General features: G+C 40.0%; 1 protein-coding gene across 1 annotated transcript in view; it reads left to right on the top strand.

Annotated features, from left to right (window-relative positions):
• TMEFF2 (transmembrane protein with EGF like and two follistatin like domains 2) overlaps positions 1 to 21,799 on the top strand; it is a 257,159-nt gene that overhangs the window by 133,099 nt on the left and 102,261 nt on the right. The window contains exon 5 of the mRNA XM_080932911.1: positions 9,849 to 9,945. Coding sequence (XP_080789037.1) covers positions 9,849 to 9,945 — 97 coding nt within the window. The remainder of the gene's footprint in view (positions 1 to 9,848; positions 9,946 to 21,799) is intronic.

Raw genomic sequence — 21,799 nt, 5'->3', positions numbered from 1 at the left:
AAGACTAGTTTTGCTTATAATTACCATATAATTGATATGATATCACTTCATAAATTTTAGCATAGCAAGTAGTTCTAAGTTTCACTTGGAGCTGTCACACAGACTTACTTGCCTGCCTGCATACCTTTATTCTTCTTTCTTGATTTCATTTGTCTTTCATTTTGCTTTGTGTAAGTAATTGTCCTTACTGCTAACACAGATGGAGCAAAGGCCAGTCAGGTTTACACAACAGCAGTAGAAACATATCTCAACATGGTAGCTCCATATTAATCTCCTAAGTTATTTTTCAGTATTGTGAAGAAGATAAATTATATGCAATTACTAAAGAAACTTTTAATACTCTAACAAACTAAAGTTTTGGAAAACTAAAACTCTATTTTGTATAAGTATAGTCTTAGCCATTTTTAGTTTGTGATTTTTAAAACAATTAAAACTGCACATGGTTGTATGTCTTTGTGATAAATTATGAATAGTATGTATTCAATGGAAATACCAGGAATAGATTTTTTTCCCCTAAAGTGTTAGCATACGATGAAGAATGACTTGGACCCATACACAGATTCACGTTACACTGGCTCTGTAGTAGCCAATCAGAGGGCCACTCCTCTTCATCTGGTACTTCAGTATGGATTGTTATCCAACTGATGCTTCACAAAGCATAAGAAAAGGAAAACGCTTTCCTTCTTACTTACTTCAGATTCATATTGGGCTTTGCGGAGGGAACTCTGAAAATATGAAAGATGGTAGCTTGTAGCTCCAAACAACTCAGAAGCTTCTCAACCTCTAGGGACGTGCTAACCTGTACCACATTAACTGCAACATATTGCATGTCAGAGAAATGCCTAAGAGGAAAACTGGCCAAAGAACACAAAATGAGCCAGTTGTAGAAATTAAGAAGTGAGTAGATATTTTCTATAACTGCCTTCTAGGTCTATAAATGGTGTCTATTTTCTTTTCCTTTCCTTTTTGTTTTTTTTTTTTCTTATATCAGATTTTTTAATTTACATTTCAAATGTTATCCATTTTCCCAGTTTTCCCCCTTCCACCCTCCCTCCCCCTGCTTCTGTGAAAATGCCCCCATCCCACCCACCCACTCCCACCTCAACAACCTGGCATTCCCCTATACTTGGGAAATGAGCCTTCACAGGACCAAGGGCTTCACCTCCTACTGATGCCAGACAAGGCCATCCTCAGCTACATATGGAGCCATGGGCCCCTCCTTGTGTGCTCTTTGGTTGGTGGTTTAGTCCCTGGGAGCTCTGGGGAGTCTGGTTAGTTGATATTGTTGTCCTTCCTTAGATTGCAAACCCCTTCAGCTCCCTCAGTCCTTTCTCTAACTCCTCAATCAGGGTCTCTGTGCTCAGTTCTTATTTGTCAGGCTCTGGTAGAGCCTCTCAGGAGACATCCATATCAGGCTCAAGTCAGCAAGCACTTTTTGCCATCAGCAATAGAGCCTGGGTTTGGTGGCTGTATATGGGACGGATCCCCAGATGGGACAGTCTCTAGATGGCCTTTTCATCAGTCTTTGCTCCAAACTTTGTCTGTGTATTCCCTCCTGTGAGTATTTTGTTCTCCCTTCTAATAAGGACTGAAGCATTCACACTTTAGTAGGTCTTCATTCTTCTTGAGCTTCATGTGGTCTGTGGAATCATATCTTGTATATTCTGAGCTTTGTAGCTAATATCCACTTATCAGTGAGTGCATACCATGTGTGTTCTTTTGGGAGTCTATTTTCCACTGGAGGGTAAATTTAGTTTGGCTATTTTGTGATGAAGACATGCATATTTATAAAACTTATTCCAAAATAAATATCATTCTTTATAATTTAGTAACAAGATGATGGCAGTTATTACAGAATCATTCATTAACTGTTCATATATGTAAAAGATTTTTAAAAGCCTTCAAAGTCTACCAAGAATTACTTTGGGATCAAGTTCCTACTGACTATTAATGGAAGAAAAAAAACATTGTTATAATTGTTCAAAACTAATCATATTAGGGTTTTCATAGAATATATCTAAAATTCACTTATTTCTCAGCTTTATAATAGTTGAAGTAGGCTTGAACCTGTCTGTACCTGTGGGTATAGCATGTATTTTATTGCGTGTCTTCTGTAAAAAAAACAGAGAGAACCAGAACGCACACACGCACATGATGGCTTTTCACAGCCTCTAGTCACTGCCTTCTCGATGCCAGCTCATGTCAGAAGGCAAAGTGTGACACCACAGAACTACAGATCAGACAGCTGTGGCACAGAGCATGCAATGCTTTCATTATGAAAGAAGAAAGAAACCGTGGATACAAATGATGCAATCTGCTCTGGACATGATTTTCCCAGGAGCGTTGTCCATGAAGATGTGTACTGTGGGCAAATCCTTTAAGAATGAGGGCAGGCCCAGGCTGAAGCTCAACCATCAAGAATGATCGACAGAACATTAGTACTGAATCATTTGTCCTTTCTCAACCATTCCTGAATGATCGACAGAACGTTAGTACTGAATCATTTGTCCTTTTGCTTGTTAAATTCACAGAAAAGAGCTGGATGGCCATTAAAGTCAATTTCCATATGTTCATATTTTTTATCATGAGGGTTCAAATAAAGCATGTGATCATAACAGTGTCAATCTCAGGAGAGAATTATTAGATGTGTACTCTTAGGATTGCTAAAACAAGGGTATTTCATGACTATTAAAGATGCCTAGTGTCATTTCAGATTAAGTACCAAGTTAATAACATAAGGAAATGCAGCCTCTCTGCCAAGAACTGTTAGATGAGATTAAATAAAACAAAGTTTATAGAATTCATCAAAACATAAATGAACAAATATTGAAGGATAAAAATAGAAAAGAGCAACACAACATCATGAAGGAAAATATGAACCAAGGATAAGCTTGGTTCAAAACCATACATACTAGTCATTAAACTAGAATAAATGGCTGAATGCTCGGGTTTATACAGAATTACCCAAACTGTTTTAAAAATGACTCAAACATGTTATATGCAAGAAATGCCTTTTAATAACGTTTATTAAAAATTAAAATCAATTCTTAAAGAAAGACTGTTAAACCAATTGAAAGAAAGAGATTAGATATATAAAATTTGAAACAAAGCAAAAGGAATCTGGTGATAGGAACAGAAAAGTCAGGTGACTCACGACGGGAGAGTCTTACCACATCCCAGAGACATTGCAGAAGACTAGCACAAAGATCAAGAAGCAACCTTATTGTCACCATTATGAATTTCAGTGTTCTGTCCTCGATAGCAGATACAATAGAAACCCAAATCACCACATAACCCCAGAAACCAAACAATGCTCTCAGACATAAACTACTGAACATCAATAAGACATTATTCCTCACAAGAGCAACATACGTTTTTTCAGAAGGAAATTGTCATTTCTAAGGGGCTACATAGACCTTGTCTTGAGCCATAAAGAATATTTAATAAATTTGAAAATATTAAATAAAATTTTTACTTATGACAAAATAAAGTATTGAATTCATAAACCAAAAATAAACCAACAAACCTTTAAAGGTGTTTAAGTGTTTGAATGTTAGTAAACAAAATAATAACTAATCCGTGGGTTAGAGACAAAACTTCCAAGGATGCATAACAGTATATATTTCGAGGGAGATACAAATACATTGAAATGTGTGGGGTGCAGCTCATGTGGCTTTGGCTGGGAAGTAACCCTAAGTGCCTGTGTTAGAACAAAAGGTGATAATGAATTTGAAACATAATAAACTACATCCTAAGAATGAAACACCAAGGAAAGAATAAAGTAGAAGGAGAACTCATAAAAATGGAAAACTTAAGTTTTATTCAAAACAAAAGTCAGATGTATAACAGAAGTGGGTCCAGCACATCTGTACTGGGGAAGAGTAAGCAGTGGACAGAGGCGTCCTCTTCCTACACGTCTGCCTATTTTCCCAAAGCCAAATGTGCAGAACACAGGAAAAGAAAATTTAGAGTTGCATAAACATAACAGGTTCGAAAAATGCTGAACATAATAGAAAATGAAACCCAGTGGCTTATTAAGAAGTCAATATACTAAATCAGGCTTGATTCTACCCAAGAGTCTAAGGTTAGTTTAACATGTGAAAATTAATGCATCTCATCACATTTACAGAAGAAGGGAAAATCACGCCAGGGGGAGAAAGATTCTCAGTCTTCCTGTGAAACACAAAAGTTAATCTGATCACAAACCTGAGCTTACACCTAAACCTTAACATTTATAAAGCAAGGAGAGGTATAGCCTTTGAGTAAAAGTCTTCTCAGTCGTTACCTAAGAATAAAAGTCATCAAAGGAAAATGTTGGCTTCTTCTAAACAAACGGTTCTCACATTTAGGGAAACAGACCAAGGGAAAAATTCCAAGATTTATCTGAGTCAAAAGTTCATATCCAAAATATATTAACACATCCCCAAATTTGAGAATAAAAGTAAAACACCATCAGCCACAATATTTTACTTTGTGACAGTGAAAAATGCTACCTTGAAATACTTCAAGACAATTAGAAACCTGTGTATAGAATCCTGTTTGTAGGAATGCTGGAGGGCTGGGGAAGCGGCTCAGCAAGTAAAACTCACTTTTCAGGCAAGCAAGAGGGCCTGAGTTCTAATACCCAGGACCCACATGGAAGCACAGTCTTCTGCGTCATCGTCTTCTGTATGGAGATGAAAAGTGGAGACAGGAGATGCTTGGACACTCATCAGCCAGAAATTCTGGACCAAACAGTAGAAGAAAAACACACACACACACACACACACACACACACACACACACACACACACACACACAAAGGAACCCTGGCTAAAAGCAGAAGCAAAAACCAAAGCCTCAGGTTCCTTGACCACTTGCACAGGCAGCTATGGTACGACACACACCTGCATTCACACACAGAGCTATGCACAAAGGCAGACATTATGTAGAAACACAAGGAACAGTTAAAACTAGTTATGGATGCTTTGTTCGATAAATGCCTAATTATAATTTGTTTCCCTCTCCTATCTTCCTCCCAATGCACCCCAGTGTATATGTGTGTGTGTCCGTGTGTGTTTGTAGATAAACTCATAAATTCATGCACACTCATCATATAGAGTACCACTGAGCTCTAGAGCTACACTGATGCCCAGTAACAGTTACCAGTTCCCAGCTCTGACGGTCCGGCTCTCCTACAACAGGGGAGTGGATAGATAAGCAGTCACACGGTATTTAAAGTAATATTAAACTTCCAAGAATGCATGCTACTTATGTACTTCAACCCCCTGACTCTGAAAATTATGATCGAATGATCAACCCTCACATAGTATGTTGTCTGTTTCAATTAACACCACATTCTGGAACAGTTAAACTTCAACTACGGCAACAAAGAACAGATGCCGCACCTGCCCGTGAACAGGGTAGTGGCAGGAATATGGTCACGGGGAAAAGAACATAAAGAAACTCAGTAAGATGGTAGTAGATAGCTCACTGTGTCTCCGTATTATTCTTCAAACTCAAAAGGTCTCCTTAAGATCTGAGTGTGTAGCTAAATGTCAATTTCTGCTAGGTTCTCAACAAAAATGAACATTAAAAAACTGTTTGACTATTTCTACATCAGTGCATAAGACCAGCAAAACACCTGCTTGGAGCCAGAACAAAGTGGAGATAAGAAGAAACGTAGCTGCCCTTAGGAGAAGCTATGAGGGCAGAGAGACGAAAAGTGACTGGTCCAATCAGTTCTTACATGTCTTTATTTACAAGCTTCCATAAGTGGAATAGGTAGGTTCCCAGTCTAGAACAGTCTATCAATTGCCCGGTGTCTTCAGGAACTAAACCTCTCTTGTCTCTTGAATTCCCTTCAACCACTTGTAAAATCACATTTCTGTTAAATAAAACAACATAATTATTCTACTTTACAGCTCAAAATGACAGCCTAAAATGTAAATACACGGTGACTGTAAGACATTGGGGAAAATGAGTGTGTTCCCATGTAATTGTTATATGGCTACAAATAACTAAGCATGTCTCCTTCCCATGCTGTTTCTGGTAATGTAGGAAGAAGGCAAGAAAGAAACCGTTTCCTGTACTGCACATTTCCTGAGGTTGTAACAGGTGCTATATTAGTGATTTGCCGGCTTGTATGTCTGTGACCTTTATTAAGAATTACAGTTCATATCTCAGCCTCTCTCTAAGTCCATTGTATGACTAGAACATGGCTATATAATGCAGATTATTCCTGCTAAGTAAGGCATGCTGATGTCCTCTAGTCTAGTGTAGACTTAGAATAACTACAGAAATGTTGGTTCCGGCTTACTTGCTTTCACTGCCCACTGACAGGTTGAGCGTTGTGCTTTGAAATGACAATGGTGCCGCTCTTTCTCCTCGAAGGGTGGCCAGTGGAACAGCTTCCCCAGCCTCCTGGGCTGTAAGAAATGAGCATGAGGCTGCTCGTCACGCCTACTGAATAAGAAAGACTGTATCTTAACAGTACTAACCCCCTGTGCATTTCTGATGCCAGATGAAGGCGTCTGAGGCTGCCGGTATCTTCTGGGTGTTGCGTCAGACAGAACCTAACTCCGTGGTCCGGCTTTAGGGATTTGTGTTTGTTGTTAGCTTTTTTGTGTATATTTCAGCCTTAAGCTATGCTATTAGTTTGTCTCCAAGATTAGTGAATAAATGAAGGAATATGTACCATTGCTTCTGAGGCCAGCCCTGCGTAAGACTCATGGTCCATGGGGTTAAACAGAAGTGAGCTGATTTAACTGCCAGTGAGCTACAAAGTTGAAAAAGTTGTTTTGGTTAGAAAGGAAAATATTTTCCTTTAGTTTTCTTGTGAATGGCTTTATGCATTGGCATTATGTTTGCCATGTATTTAGTGATGGGTTGCTGCCTTACTCTGAATTACTCCTCCTTGTAAAAAAAAAAAAAAGAAAAAGAAAAAAAAAAGAAAAGAAAAGAAAAAGAAAAAAGAAAAGAAAAGAAATGCCAAACATGACTTTTTCTACCCAAAATAGCCTTTCCATGGATTATAATGTGGCTTCAGGTAAGACTGCCATAGCCAGTCTTGCTGAGTCAGCAAAATTCGCCCCTCCCTCTTTTCCAGTGGATACCTAAACTAGGATCTCAGCTGGTGAAGACATTGGTCCTGTTCCTAAGTGCTTTTTCCCATCATTAGGCACCTTCCCTTCACTGTGCTACGGTTCCTGAGTGGTGGGAAGTTGTAGTAGAGAGTTGCTAATCCTGCTAACACTAAAAGGCTCACTCCCATTAGCAGCTTCTGTGTTGCATTAATAATAAGAAAGTAATAAAGATGCCAGCCTCAGCTCGTATTCTCCCCTGAGGTAAGGCCTCAGCTTCCCTCCAATCCCTGTGGTCCACTCTAATGGTCTTTTTGTACTAGACTGGTAGGGTAGATTGATGTAATTATTTTTTCTTTTATCAGAGTTAAATTTCCTTTCTTCCCCAGAAGCTCAGAGGGAAGTTTTTCCCTAAACCATGTAGGTTAAAATCAATACCATCAATACTTTTGTCATGAAAGTGAGCCATTTAATTCATAACTTAAACACAATTTAAGACTTCTTGGCCTGGAGAAAATAGGATATAGCATTGGGGCACAGCAAAAACACAAGGAAACCTTGATTATCATAGAAAGAGTCTAGTCCCAGGTTCCTGGACAGAGCCATAAACTAGAACTCTTCCATGGCCATTCCAGGTTCTTTGTGTTTGGTTATTCATGGAACCATTTCTCTTCACAACAATAAACTAAAGTAAATAAAAGATAGTTACTTTTGTAAATACTAAAAAATTATTAACAGGCAAGGAAGAAGTGAAGAGAAAACGAGGAGAAATAATAATAGAGCAAAGGAAGTTTGGATGCAAGGGGCCGAGTGTTAGTCAATCATTTTATAACATGTTTTTGAGATTTATGGTGAACTTACACCAGCTTTCTGTTGAAACCATATGACCCCTGAAGAAGGTCTCTTTAAAAATCTCTGGTGTCTTTTTACCATGGGAATGTATGTGTTCTGTCTGTAGAAACTGATTGTATTTGCAGTAGTCAGACTGTCATATTGTTTCTTTTTAAGTAGAAATGGTTTTTCCTTCCAGTTGGCCTGTCTCACTGTGTACACAGTAGCCCATCACTGCAGAAGTGTTATCAGCTCTATAGTCAAATCAGTAGAACTTCCCTCCTTCCTTCCTTCTCTCCCTCCTTCCTTCCCTCCCTCCCTCCTTCCTTCCCTTCCTTTCTTCCCTCCCTCCTTCCTTCCCTCTCTCCCTCCTTCCTTCCTTCCCTCCTTCCTTCCTTCCCTCCTTCCTTCCCTCCCTCCTTCCTTCCCTCCTTCCTTCCTTCCCTCCTTCCTTCCTTCCCTCCTTCCCTCTCTCCCTCCTTCCTTCCTTCCCTCCTTCCTTCCTTCCCTCCTTCCTTCCCTCCCTCCTTCCTTCCCTCCTTCCTTCCTTCCCTCCTTCCTTCCTTCCCTCCTTCCCTCTCTCCCTCCTTCCTTCCTTCCCTCCTTCCTTCCTTCCCTCCTTCCTTCCCTCCCTCCTTCCTTCCCTCCTTCCTTCCTTCCCTCCTTCCTTCCTTCCCTCCTTCCCTCTCTCCCTCCTTCCTTCCTTCCCTCCTTCCTTCCTTCCCTCCTTCCCTCTCTCCCTCCTTCCTTCCTTCCCTCCTTCCTTCCTTCCCTCCTTCCCTCCCTCCCTCCTTCCTTCCTTCCTTCTCTCCCTCCTTCCTTCCTTCCCTCCTCCCTTCCCTTTTTCCCTCCCTCCTTCCTTCCCTCCCTCCTTCCTTCCTTCCTTCCTTCCTTTCTTTCTTTTTTTCTCTCATTCTTTCTTTCTTCATTTCATCACTTTGTGCTGATCTTGTGATGCTAATTTGTGATTTGCTTGCATTTTGCCAATTTCATATTCATACTGTCGAGCAGAAGAACTGATGTCCATCAGTAGCTACCTTGTTATTTTAAATGCAATTTTTGTTCATAACTCAGGATAACTATGTAAAAGCAAATGCTGTGGTTGGAGAGTGGGGTTGATAATTAAGACTCCTTTCTGTTCTCTCTGGAGATAGAATTTGGTTCCCAGCATTTCCATCTGGTAGCTCAGTCATCACTCTACCTCGAGGAGATCTGATACCCAGTTCTGGCTTCTACAGGCACCTCAACTCACTACAGTGTATGCACACAAATACTTGCATGTATATGCACACACAAATGCATATAATCAACATGATTTCTTTGTTAGTACATAACAGGTAAAGGGAGAAATAAAAGCATCGAATAAGGCTACTTGTATTTGATGTAAGACTTTATTTTAAAGATTTCGATCGTTTGAACAAAATGTGAACTTTAGAACCAAGAAAACAAATGATCAGGTAGTAGTGAACCTTTAAACCCCAGCACCCAACAGACAGAGGATCTCCGAGGTTGAACCCCATCTAGTCTAAAGAGCAAGTTCCAGGTCAGCCAGGACTATAGAGAGAAGGCCTGTCTTGGAAAACCTAAAACAGAAAATGAAAAACAAAACTAAAAATGCTTTTCATAAATATTCACAGAGACCACTGTAAATCTCTTTTAATGAAACGACTCTCACATTTATTATCCGAGCAGTTTTCACAACCACTCTATCCACTCTCACTTGTGGCTGTACCACACATCAAAGGGCATCAGTATTCCCTCTGTCCCCATGAGTACCACCATGCTGTTCACTTAACTTGAAAACTGGAGAAGAAAGGAGAGAGATGTGCAATTTTCATGGAGTCCAGTAACAAGCAGCCCCATCTGGAAGCAGAAACTGATAGGGAATCCTCCCAGCATTGACCTTACTGTGCACACCTATCTGCATGCCCTTCATGTATGATTTCTGTCCCACAGTCCATGAAGGTTCTGGAGAGACCAGCCAGAAGGAGACATCCACCTGTGACATTTGCCAGTTTGGTGCAGAGTGCGATGAAGATGCTGAGGATGTCTGGTAAGAGGATGCTTTGATTTCTCAAAAGGCTGTCAGCAGCTAAGGATGTTGTTGTTGTTGTTGTCATTCATTAGCTACTCTTTCAAACATCACTGTGTCAGAATTTCTATTTTCTTCTGACCTCTCAAGGCAGTGATGAGAAAGTGCTGTAGTTTCTGGAGCCAGGCTGTGAGGTGGGTCAGGAAAGCAGATGCTTGCATAAGAAACAGAACTATCTCTGAGGACCAGGAAATGGTCATCGTATTGGGCAGAAGGGGAAATCATATTTACTAGAATGTCTCTTTTAAAAATTCCACCAAGAAACAACAGATGGATACTTAGGTCAGAATATCAAAAATAGCACACAGTGGGTATCTGAAAATAGCAGAAATTTATGTCAAGCCCTTTCGAGCCAAGGAAGTCCAACATCCGCTCTAGAGAAGACTTAGCATCTGCTGAGGTTCTGCCTCCTAAAGACAGCACTTGCCTCAAAAGAGTAAGATACAAGGAGTAAGGGACCGCTATGTTCTTCTCTTATAGAAGAATTAATTAATTAGTAGGTAAATAAGCAATGGGGCCTCAGTATACACGACATAATCATGTTCTCCAAACCATCTCAGGGATGCAACTCAATGCACAGAATTTAAACACATGTATTAACAGAGTGTTCAAACCAGAGCATTTGCTAACATGATTTCTAGGACTGTCAGTCAGAATAACTTCAGATTTAACAGAGGGTACACCGGCATACACTCTGACAGGCTGAAAGACACTTCAGCCCAAACAAAAACCATAACAAACAAAAGAACAAAACCCCTCTAGGCTGCTCTCCTGCATCAGGCTTTCCTTTCGTCTGCAGAAGATTCCATCTTTCTTATGAAGCTGCTGAACAAATGGTCATTTACGTTGCCTTGAATGGCTGTCGGATACTGAGCTTTCTATACCATCTGCATGTATTGGTCCTGCTCTGGTCATTCTTAAAAAGTTCCTAGAGCTGGGTCACAGACAGTTGGCATGTCTGGATACTGAAAAAGCATTCAGTCTTTTCCTCTCGCTCCACTTCTCACCCTAACCACCAACACCTCTTGCTCGTCCTCTTCCTTCTCCCCCTCCTTTCTCTCTTCATCTTTCTTCTTTCTTCCCTGTCTCTCCCTCCCTCTCTTCTGTCTGTTTATTCCCACTCTTCTCCCATCTTCTACTGTCTTCCTGTATCTTCCTCTTCTGTCTCCTTCCTTCCCTCTCTCCTTCTCTCCCCTCTTTCCATCCTGCTCCCTCCGTCCTTTTTCCTTCCTTCCTTCCTTCCTTCCTTCCATATCTTTGGTGAAAACAGAAAACCATTCTGTTCTTTGACATGAAAACCATTCGCCAAGAGCTACTAATAGTCATTTGATAAGCTTCTGAGAGTAGCAAGAATCTCTTTAAAGAAAAGGGACACTTTGTAAATAAACAGGAAATGGAGCATTGGCAGAAGTGAACATGACGCATTTGTGAGACATTCTACTGTAGAATGAGGTGAAGATCCCATCTGAGTGGGACACTTACGTGAGAACACTGCCAGGAAACAGCCAGACAGAATAACGTCTGTCCATACAAACAGACATCAGCAGCCTTTCCAGATTTACCAAACACCTTAGGTTACTGAACAGCTGGATTCATGCATCTGGGGAAGCATCTTCAGGAAACCTGAAGTATATTCTTCAGAGCATTCCAGACACCTTGATGCTGAAAATTTATAGTCCAAATGGTAAAAGATTACCAGAATTTTTTTGAGATTCTCTAGATATATCCACTTTTTAGTTTCACCCTAAACCTAAGGTGTTTTTTTTCCCTGAAGCTTCTTAAATAATTATGGAAATGCTACTTTAAAAAGAAATGGCTGACTTAAAAAATCATCAGCTTCATTTCTACTTTCCCATCATGCTTCAGGCTGTCGATCATTTTCATTTTATTAAAAACAATTAAACATGGCGGGGGGGGGTGGTTGGAGTATAGCTCAGCCGTTAAGAAGATGCATTTGTTTTGCAGAGACTTTTAAAACATCTTTCTCTCTTCAGTTTCTCATCTTTATACTGATCAGTTTTAGCTCTTAATTACACTTTTGAAGTACAGAGTTTAAAGAATGAATTCCGTAAATGTAGCCCAAGGATTTTGTGTGAGGCCAGTGGCAACAGCAGGTTAAGCAGTTGTCTACTGGGGGCCCAGCATGACAAACGGACTTCAGAGATAGCCATGTTATGAAAGGGACAGGATGGTCAAGAGCAGAACCCCCCAAATTGGGCATCAATCAGGAAAATTAAGTAGGGACTAAACCAGGTTTACTTAGTGGTCCTGCCCTGGATAAGCAAGCCTTGCTGACCAGAGATAGAAGCGATATAGCCTAACTATGGGTTGTTGCAAGGTCGAAATGAAATTGGTGGGAAGGTTGACTGGATACTAGATCAGTTCTCTTTTGGCTCAGATACCTCGTATGCCCCAGCCTAGGGACAAGATCAGTTCCAGAACTCAGAATAAGCCTGAAGATTAGAGACCGAAGGAGCAGGGGACCAAGAACATCATTATCCTTCCCAGACAAGAGTGAAAGTTGTTAATGCTGAAAGAGGATATGTTAAAAATGTCCAGGGTAAGCACTAAGGAGCGGTGCTGACACCAGTGCATTGATTTTCATTTACTTAAATACCTCTGTGCGTTAACATATTGTATTTTTTTTGACCATGAAGTGTTTGGAAACAGCTGAAGGACAAAAAAATAAAGGAATGAATGAAGCTCAATAGGCATGGGATGAGAGAGACTGTAAGGGCAGACAGCACTCAGAAGAGATTTGACAGCACTGTTTTATAGAATCCCATGACCACGGGGAACTTTCTCCCTATTAATTTGGGATGAAGCTATACCTGGATTCCTTGCAAACATAATTTTTTCTTTGCGTCATGTGGAAATAAAGAACACATCACAACATTTTTCTTTGACATCAATTAAGACACAGTTTATACAGATTTCGTCCCCCCTGGCTTTATGAAATATTAACTAGGTGGAAATACATACTAGCCGCAAATGCCACTACATGCAAAAGGATGAAACTGATTCTGATTGTTTTTAAAACCTGGCCTAGGATATGAATATTTTCATTCTGCTATGGGGCTAAGCCTAGCTCCTCCAAGATCTTTCAAAGGGAAGATACACTTTTTGTTAGCATTAAGAAGCCAGTGAACAGTCAGCTGATCACAACCCAAAGTCAGGGGAAGTTTTGAGTTAAAGGACCAAACAAGCACCGAAAATGAGCAAACAGAAGTGAAGAAATGGGGAAAGAGCCGAATCCAGGGACAGAAATAAGACTTAGAAAATGATGCTGAGAGGCTGTGACACTGGCCACATGATACTTAACGCTTTTGTTCTGAGGGGTTATAATCTGATGGAAAATGAAGGGTCATGTTCCATGGCTTCATTCTGAGGTTCTTCTCCTGAACTATTCCTCTTTTAAAAGCACCAAGACTGCAAAAATTAGAAACCGATCTTTCTCCATGTAAAAGCCAGACCTGTGCAGGAATGGTGTCGTCAGCGCTGGGTCTTTACCTCTGTGTAAAACAGATCTGACTTTCAAAATTAAAACTGAAGCAAGAGCAACTGTCCATACTGCAGGGTAGCCTCTGCTGGGGCGTGGGTGCTCTTCCAGTAGAAACACTGGGGTGAGAAAGGTACATTTGTGCTGCTTCGTGGGAAGAGTTAAAGGAAAACAGGAAGTACTTAGAGGATTATTCTCTTTACAACTACATTGGAAAGAAATCAAAACTTACACATCAAAGTGAATCTCAAATACGTCCTGCCAAATGTAATTTATACAGAGAAAGAATGGCTCCTGAATAAGAGAAAACTGACTCATTGCAAAGTAGTAGAGCCCTGGCTGATAGCAGTGGGAGTGGGAACTTATGATTTCAGCAAATATTTTTGATACTTGGTTCATTTCAGACTCTGCTTTCTATTCCTTTAATTATCATACCTGATGAATTATTTCAGTGAGTCCAAAGTAGGTCATTAGTAACTCCTGCAACTGGGAACTAGTCCTTAGAAGTAATTAGCCTGGAATTTTTTTTTCTTTCTGTTGGTCCTGTCAGTCAAAAGTAGTTCAGAGCCCAGGGGTTGATACTTGATTTAATATATTTTTTAAAAGCAAGTTGATATCAAGGCCTGATCCTAGGAACGTCTGGGTATGAAACTGGCTGGGTGCCTGATATTTCCAGAGTGTGAAGTAGATCAAGAACTACTCAGGTGCCAAAGCAGGTGCAGCCACTGACAAACAGCATAAGGGGAGAGCCTAGATTATTATGTGGGGGTGCTTTATGTGCCTGATTTAACTTCCTCACGCTGCTTTGAGTTTTCCTTTGTAATGTGTGCTCCATGCCACGCAGCCGCCGTGACTCGAACGCCGTTCGTTTCCCTGTGTCTGCTCATTTGTCTCCGAGAGCTCACCAGCAGTGCTCACCAGTCCTGAGACACCATCCCACGTGGATAGCAAAGGCTGGTGACAGATTGCAGGGGTAAGAAATGACAGAGAAGCTGTAGCCCCAGTACCCTGAGTTCACTAGTGTAAGCATCCAGTGCACTTTGTGTTGCTGTTTGCACCGATGTTCTGTAATTGGAACAGGGTGTACAACTTGCCATTCCTTTCATGAACGTCTCTCACAAAGACAGTTTAGTCTGCAGCCTTTAGCGTCTTGCTCCTGTGATCTGAGGCGACTCCTCGTCACTGGGAAGGTAGCGCGCCATTGGCACCATTCCCACCTTTAATGCATTCTGGACCATGGAGACTCATGAATATTTGAAACAGGGCAATGGCTGTGGCTGATCCTTGGCACTGGAGTTCACCATATATATAAGTAAATTAGACATTAGATCCCGCTGACTTCAGTGCATTCGGGTTGGGAATCTGAGAAGGTAAATTAAGACAACTCTGAGTAAACACAGAAAATGGCTTCTTTTAAAACTACTATTGGCTGACATTGAACAGACCCGCTGCCATAAGCTGAGTGTTTCCGGGTAATAACCAGACTAGAATTGCCTTCTAACGTGAATTTACTCATGAAGACAATGGGTAAAATCACACACACACACACACACACACACACACACACACACACACACACACACACGTCTGGGATACAAAATCTACCGTTTGTTGTACCGTTGTTTGAATGTATTTTGCCGCACTGGCCATAATCTTAGCTCAGGGGTTTACAGGTAGGTAAGGCTATTGTTAGTCTGAGCAGCACCTTCTATCACTATAGATAGAAGCAGTCATAGTGAAGAGGACCTCCTGGTCAGGGCCACCTTGATTCTTCTGTGTCCAGAAGACTGTCATAGCCTCAGCAATAGTGTTTAACCACCAACTTCTGGTAGACACCCGAGAACAAGGGTGATAGCCTGGATTATTTTGGAGGTCTTTAGTAGACTTCTAACCAAGAAGTTGTGGGGAGGTATCCCACATGTAACAGCGGGCTTTTTATTAAGCAACCCATGGCTTCTGTGAGGTGGGTATTATCCCAACCTGTGAAGCCTTTTGTAAAGTGTTTCCATGTGGCTTTTTCAAATGTCTTTCACATTGGTTGACCCTCATCCCCACTCTGAGCCACCCTCTCACCCCTCCAGACCTAGCCTACCCCCTCATGTTGCCCCTTCACGTCCCCCGCATTCTACCTTCTTACTCCCCACCTCTTAACTTCTCCCTATTCTCCCGGATTCTGTGCACACTACAGATCCAACATACAAATGTAAAGACTTAATGCTGGTGCCGCACAAGAGTGAGAACACGGGACATTTGTCTTCTTGGGCTTAGGTGACCTTAATCACTTCCCAATTCTGTCCTCTTATCAGTAAATTCTATAATTTCGGCTTTCTTTACACCCAATAATGTGTGCCATTTCCATGTCCCGACTATACTGTGAGCATGAATGAGCAGGCATAGAATTTGTGTATACACACAGGCATCATATAGCTTGCTCACACAGTGGGTCAATTTCTAGGTTTTGTTGAGGAACTGTCACAATGGTTTCTATAGTGGCTGTCTGGGATTCTTGTGGTCTAGGTATCACTCCTCATTCTGAGGGGAAAATGAATGCCTGTCATCCCTAAAAGTTGCAAATGTTTCTATTTGTATAAAAGGAGAAGGGCACAGCCTTCCCTTCAGTGTTTCCAGGCCTGGGAATCTTTTAAGGGAGTGAGACAAGAGTGAGCCACTTCAACAAGTTCTGCTCTGCTCCCAAGACTCCACACGGAAACGTGATGGTATTAATTAGCAAAGGACAAGCTACATGTAAATGTCTGAGTTTTATTACTTCTTTTATGCATCTCTCTTCTTATCTGTATCAGTAACGACAAGGCCTGCCTCTAAGTTTCAGATAATTAAGTAAAATTTACAAGTACAATTATTACCATATTAGATCAGTATCTCTAGCACACAGTCAGTATGGTGGTGTCTACAAGCCGTTCTTTAATACTTTTTGTCAGCAAGTGCCCTATGTATGACCCACACATTCCTCTGCATATTTTCCAAGTAGTCTAAATTTTTAACTGAAGCTGATACATCCAAAGGTCACTTAGAAAGATAACGTAGTAAAGACAGTTCAAACACACAGCAGCCACTTAAAAGCCAATTGTTGTCCCACACTCCCCCAAAAAAGGAAGTTATACTTTATGAACTTACTTAAAATCTTGAAATTAAACCAATTTTTAATCCCTACCCACCTAGTCTAACTCTTAAAGGGGATTGGTCTTCTTACTTAAGTTTGTGGTTCTTGCTATTTTCCCAGGTTCCATGTCCAACTTTGCTTGACATCACAGTGCTGAACAAACTTAATTGGAACTGTGGTCTAGACATGAGTCCTGAGAACCTCAGGAGTGATGAACTGTAAAGCTTCACACACACTCACGTGTGTTAACAGCATTTGTTCTGGCTACCGAATGGCAGCCATACAACTTTTATTATAACTCAGAATAAAGAGACTATAAACAACGAAGCAAAGGAAACAAAATTCTAACCACAGAGTGTGAGTCCTTCACTAACTCAACCCTTTCACCTCTTCTTACCAGTGTAGAAAGTCTCACTGAAGACTGGTCCTGATAATGTGATTTTAATTATAGCATCAGTGAAATAATAATAATTAATATCGTCTAGCTTTTGGTGCACACTAAACAAATTCCCACACTTTGTTCCTTTTAGAGTTTGGGGGTGGCTGATTTTCTCAGGCTTGGGGATAAAAATAGGCATCTCATTATATTCTTCAGTATAGACAGAAGTTTCCCAAATGTGTCTCCTGGGTGTTAAGACACTATCCTAAATATTTAGATTTATGGAGTCTTTAAACTTGCACACCACTCTTATGAATTTCAATATGCCAATAATTCTTACCTCATTTTTTTAGGAAAAGGAAACTTTAGCTCACAGTGAGAAAAAGGTAAAGCTTGCCAAAACCCCCCAAATGGTAAGGAAACCTTGATCTGAGCCAGCCAGACTGACTGGAGAGAGATGTGGATGTTCACCACTGTTCAAAATTTGTCAGTGTCGAGTGCAGTGATAAAAATGAGTATAGACATGACTGTATATGCAGATGTGCACCGTGCATACCTACGTTTGCACCACGTACTTAGCATAGTGTTTCGTGCTTCATGATAAAATGCAGTAACAAATTTTATGCATCTCTAACAATAAAGACCACCAGTTATCCCACCTATACTGACTATGCTATACTCGAGGCTGAAGGTTTATACACATCATCTCTTCTCATTTGTCCTCAGCATTTTGATCATTGTGGGATCTCCATCAGTTTGATGTTTGGTGAGGGTATTGCATTCCTGTGGAGAGCCAACCTCTTCACCATGCTATGACTGTGTGTGTTTAAATGAGGGTAGTAGCTGGGTAATTTAAAGAGATGTATTTTTTACCATAGCCTGCCTTTTGAACGTTGTTCTGCTCAGTTGGTTTGTGTTTCAGTGCCAGTCTTTGGAGTGCCACACACAGGAGTATTTCCAAGGGTGTGCAAGAAAGCAGGCTGAGGAGAAATTCAGAGGAAAAACAAAATTTTTGTTTCTCACTGCCTGGAAAAAGATCATGGACTATCTACACCTTCCCAAGAGGCAAAAGAAGATATACTATCCTATATTAGAAAATATGGTATATATTAAATTACAAGTGTCTATTTTTTACCACGGGAAAAATATTTATGATGAAAAACAAATAAAAAAAGAAAAAGGAAATCATCATCTTTAGTAGAAAATAAATATAGACAAATAAGTCATGGCCTTGGTCACCACGGGCATGTATCTTAAGATTTAAACTATAAATAAGGTCTCATACTTTTCTATTTAACATATCTTTTTAATAGTAATATTACAGATTTAGCAATGATTTTTGAACAAATATAAGTACAAGCACCTTAGTAATTGGATGAGGTAGCTACTAAAATGTCAAGATATATTTTCTTCCCATGTATCTATGTGCTATGTAAGAAAAAAATCTAAATACATTTTGTATACCAACCCAGGCATTGCTTTTCAAATGTTTATTTAGGAAGCTGAGGATTCTTTTTAGAGGGTGGCAGTGAGTTTTATTTTTAGAAAAGCTGAACACATAATAACATTTTAATTGGAGCTGAATTGTTTTCAATAACCCAGCTCTGATTTTTCTTTCAAAAGTTTCAGCTTTCAGCACAAACTTGACTCAAAGGTATTGGCCTGGCAACCATTATATTCCCTGTGTAGATGAATATGCTGTACTCCTTCGAGAGAAGAGAGAGTTTGTGTGCAGAAACATCTCTACTGTCTGTGTTCAGAATCTATATGCAATGGTTTTCTGAGGAGTTAGCATTGTCCCTTGAGAAGCTGTCTGCCCTGAGGTGTATTAAATGTGTCAAAGCTATCACTAGTCTTCAGTGGCCGATTCCAAATACTGATGTGTGTGTTGGCTCATTTAAGCAACAAATTGGCGAGTTATCTTCAGCACCTCATGTCCATTTATTATTGATATAATGTAATAGAGTATAATATCTACCAACTTACTGAACAAATTACAAAATTACATGCAACACTCAACAGAAATTATCAATACTGGGGATGGCTCAGTGGGTAAAGTATGTCCAGTGCAAACAAAGACCCGAGTTCAGATTCTCACATCCATGGAAAAGCCTAGCAAGGAGACGCTGGAGAGCCCACAGAGGTCACTTGGCCTCCTGTTCAACTGGTGAGCGCTAAGTTCAGTGAGGGACCCTGTCTCAGAAAATAAGATGAAGAACAATTAAGGAGGTGTCAACCTGTGGTACACACATGAACACACAAGCTCATACACACACACACACACACACACACACACACACACACACACACACACACACACACGAGAAACCAGGGTTGTTGAAAGTCTAAATACTTGGTACAAGAAGGAAAAGCAAGGAAGCAGAGAGAGAAGGGAGGATAAGACAGAGAAATGGAGGAAGGAAGTAAATGAGAATTTCTTTAGCCCCTCAGTGCAAAACAAAATCAATCAGGGATGACCTAATTTATCCTTTTTCACTAACCAATGAGATGAAAGAGTGAGGATGATGCATTGGGACCAATGAGCATCTGTGGGTTATTTACCATGGTGCTCTTTTTACTCACTACAGGTCTTTCAGTGCCTTTAACAGTTCATACCATTCTCAACTTCCATTTCTACAGTCAAAGTTGTTTTGAAGATAGTAATAAAGGAATATTAGGTTCAAACTAGCCATAAAGGCTCAATCATTATCAATAAATACCAAATTAAGCACATCTGAGAGGAATATACAACAATAAAGTTAAAGTGAAAAACCTAGCTTTCCACTAAAAATATTGACACAATTCTACTAAAACAATAGACCTCTGCATAAATGTATAATTTTAGGACAGTCAACTGCAACATTCAACCATCTCTTAGAATACAAAAATACGAATAGTATTTTTTCTGCACTGTGTCATCGAGTTCTGATTGAATATGAATTACTCTCACAAAAAATCTGGCTGATTTGGAGGAAAATAACATGCAAGAGAACTGCCTTGCATCAACCTGGATACTCACATTTGAAGATTAAAAGGAGATAAAGGAAGAGGAAAGCCCTGAACTAATTAACATATCAACATAATAGTTATAATTTTTCAGAGAAATACAACCATTAGATAGATAGATAGATAGATGATACATATATAGATAGATAGATAGATAAATAGATAGATAGATAGATAGATAGATAGATAGATAGATAGATAGATTAGATGGATGATAGATAGATAGATAGATAGATAGATAGATAGATAGATAGATAGATAGATGATAGATGAAACAGTTAACTAATGACTTACCATATAGATAAATAGGTAGATAAGCAAGTAGATAAAGGGGTTAATTGTAAAAATATAAAAACAAAATGATTCCAAGACCAAGCAGGTGAAAAACCTGAGACCTTGGAGACAGTATGGCATTATTCTATTTTAAAAACAAAAAGAAAATAATCAAGAGATTTACATTCTTATCTCCGTGAGTTTCATTCAGTTATAATTGGTGATTATAATCATTTCCTTCCACTGGGGTTTCTGTATCTTCAGAAAGTACTGAGCTAGTTAATCATTCTTTGCCCAGTAAGGTAACCAAACTTTTCTTAGCGGATAGTGATCATTTGCCCTTTTTGCCTAGACTGGGGCTGTGCTGTTTCATCAACTTGAGTTGTAGAGCATGGTCGTTAGGAAGATATCACTGAAGGCTCTACTGTTTCCCCAGGTCATAGCAGCAACCACTTTAACCTTGAGTGCCAGGCAGTCAGCACAGCAGCTCACTTCTTTACCTGCTGACTCAGAGGCATGAGACCAATGAGACCAGGCAATGGTCATAACTTACCATTGCATTGATCAGCACCGTGCCTTCTTGCACATTCTTTCTCTTATAAGTGAAACCTCTGTGTCATCAGAGCACAAGGTTTGGGGAAAACTCTAAAAGCTGGTGAGTCACTAAAAGCACTACTGTCAATTTCACCCCAATTGCTTGGTTTCTCAAACAGCGATATTGAATCATGGAGCCATCTTTAAATATTGACTCAATGCAAGGAACTAGCCAATAGCTACCATTTTCACTGAGTCGTCAAAAGCTCTTCTGCTTCCCTTTCAACCATCCTCCTCCAAGCCTCTACCGAAGATTGTAAACCTGCCAAATATCAATGAGCGGTGGATCCATTGTCATTTTTTCTATAAAATTTTCGTTAGAAGCAAAATGGGATGGAATACTGTCATGTTTTGCTTTTCTGGTGTCGTGCTAAAACTGAACAAATGCACCTTCGGGAGGACAGCATTTCTTGGCCTACATTTGCACATCATAATTCATCCTGGAAAGAAGACAGGACAGGAACTCCAGCAGAAATTGAAGCAGAAAGCACAGAAGAATGCTTCTTAAGACTCCTCTCCAGCTTGCTCCCTGACTTATGATCAGCTGGCTTCTGTACACAGCTCAGACCTTCCTGTCTTGGGATGAGCCCATGGGTGCTTTGGGGAGAAACTATATCCAGGGATACAAGCTCAGGGTCTGAAACATCCTTTCCAAGAAAGACAAAATGCTTTTCAGTTCCATGAGGAAGCAAGTCAATTTAACCAAACTACCATCAGAAAATGACATATTGTCAGAAGTTCAGTATTTATCTCTGCTACTAAGAGATTAAGTTCTTTCTTAACAGTGCCTACAGCATTGGTTCTCAATATTCTTAATGCTGTAACCCTTTAATACAGGTTTTCATCGTGTGGTGATCCTCACTAATAAAATTATTAGCTCGCTATTCCATAGCTTTAATTTCATTACTGTTATGAATCACAACATAAACATCTGTGTTTTCCA

The sequence above is a fragment of the Micromys minutus genome (assembly GCF_963924665.1).
Source record: "Micromys minutus genome assembly, chromosome: 19".
NCBI classification, from domain to species: domain Eukaryota; kingdom Metazoa; phylum Chordata; class Mammalia; order Rodentia; family Muridae; genus Micromys; species Micromys minutus.
The sequence above is the reverse complement of the archived record's forward strand: the minus strand, read 5'-3'. Positions and strand labels throughout refer to the sequence as shown.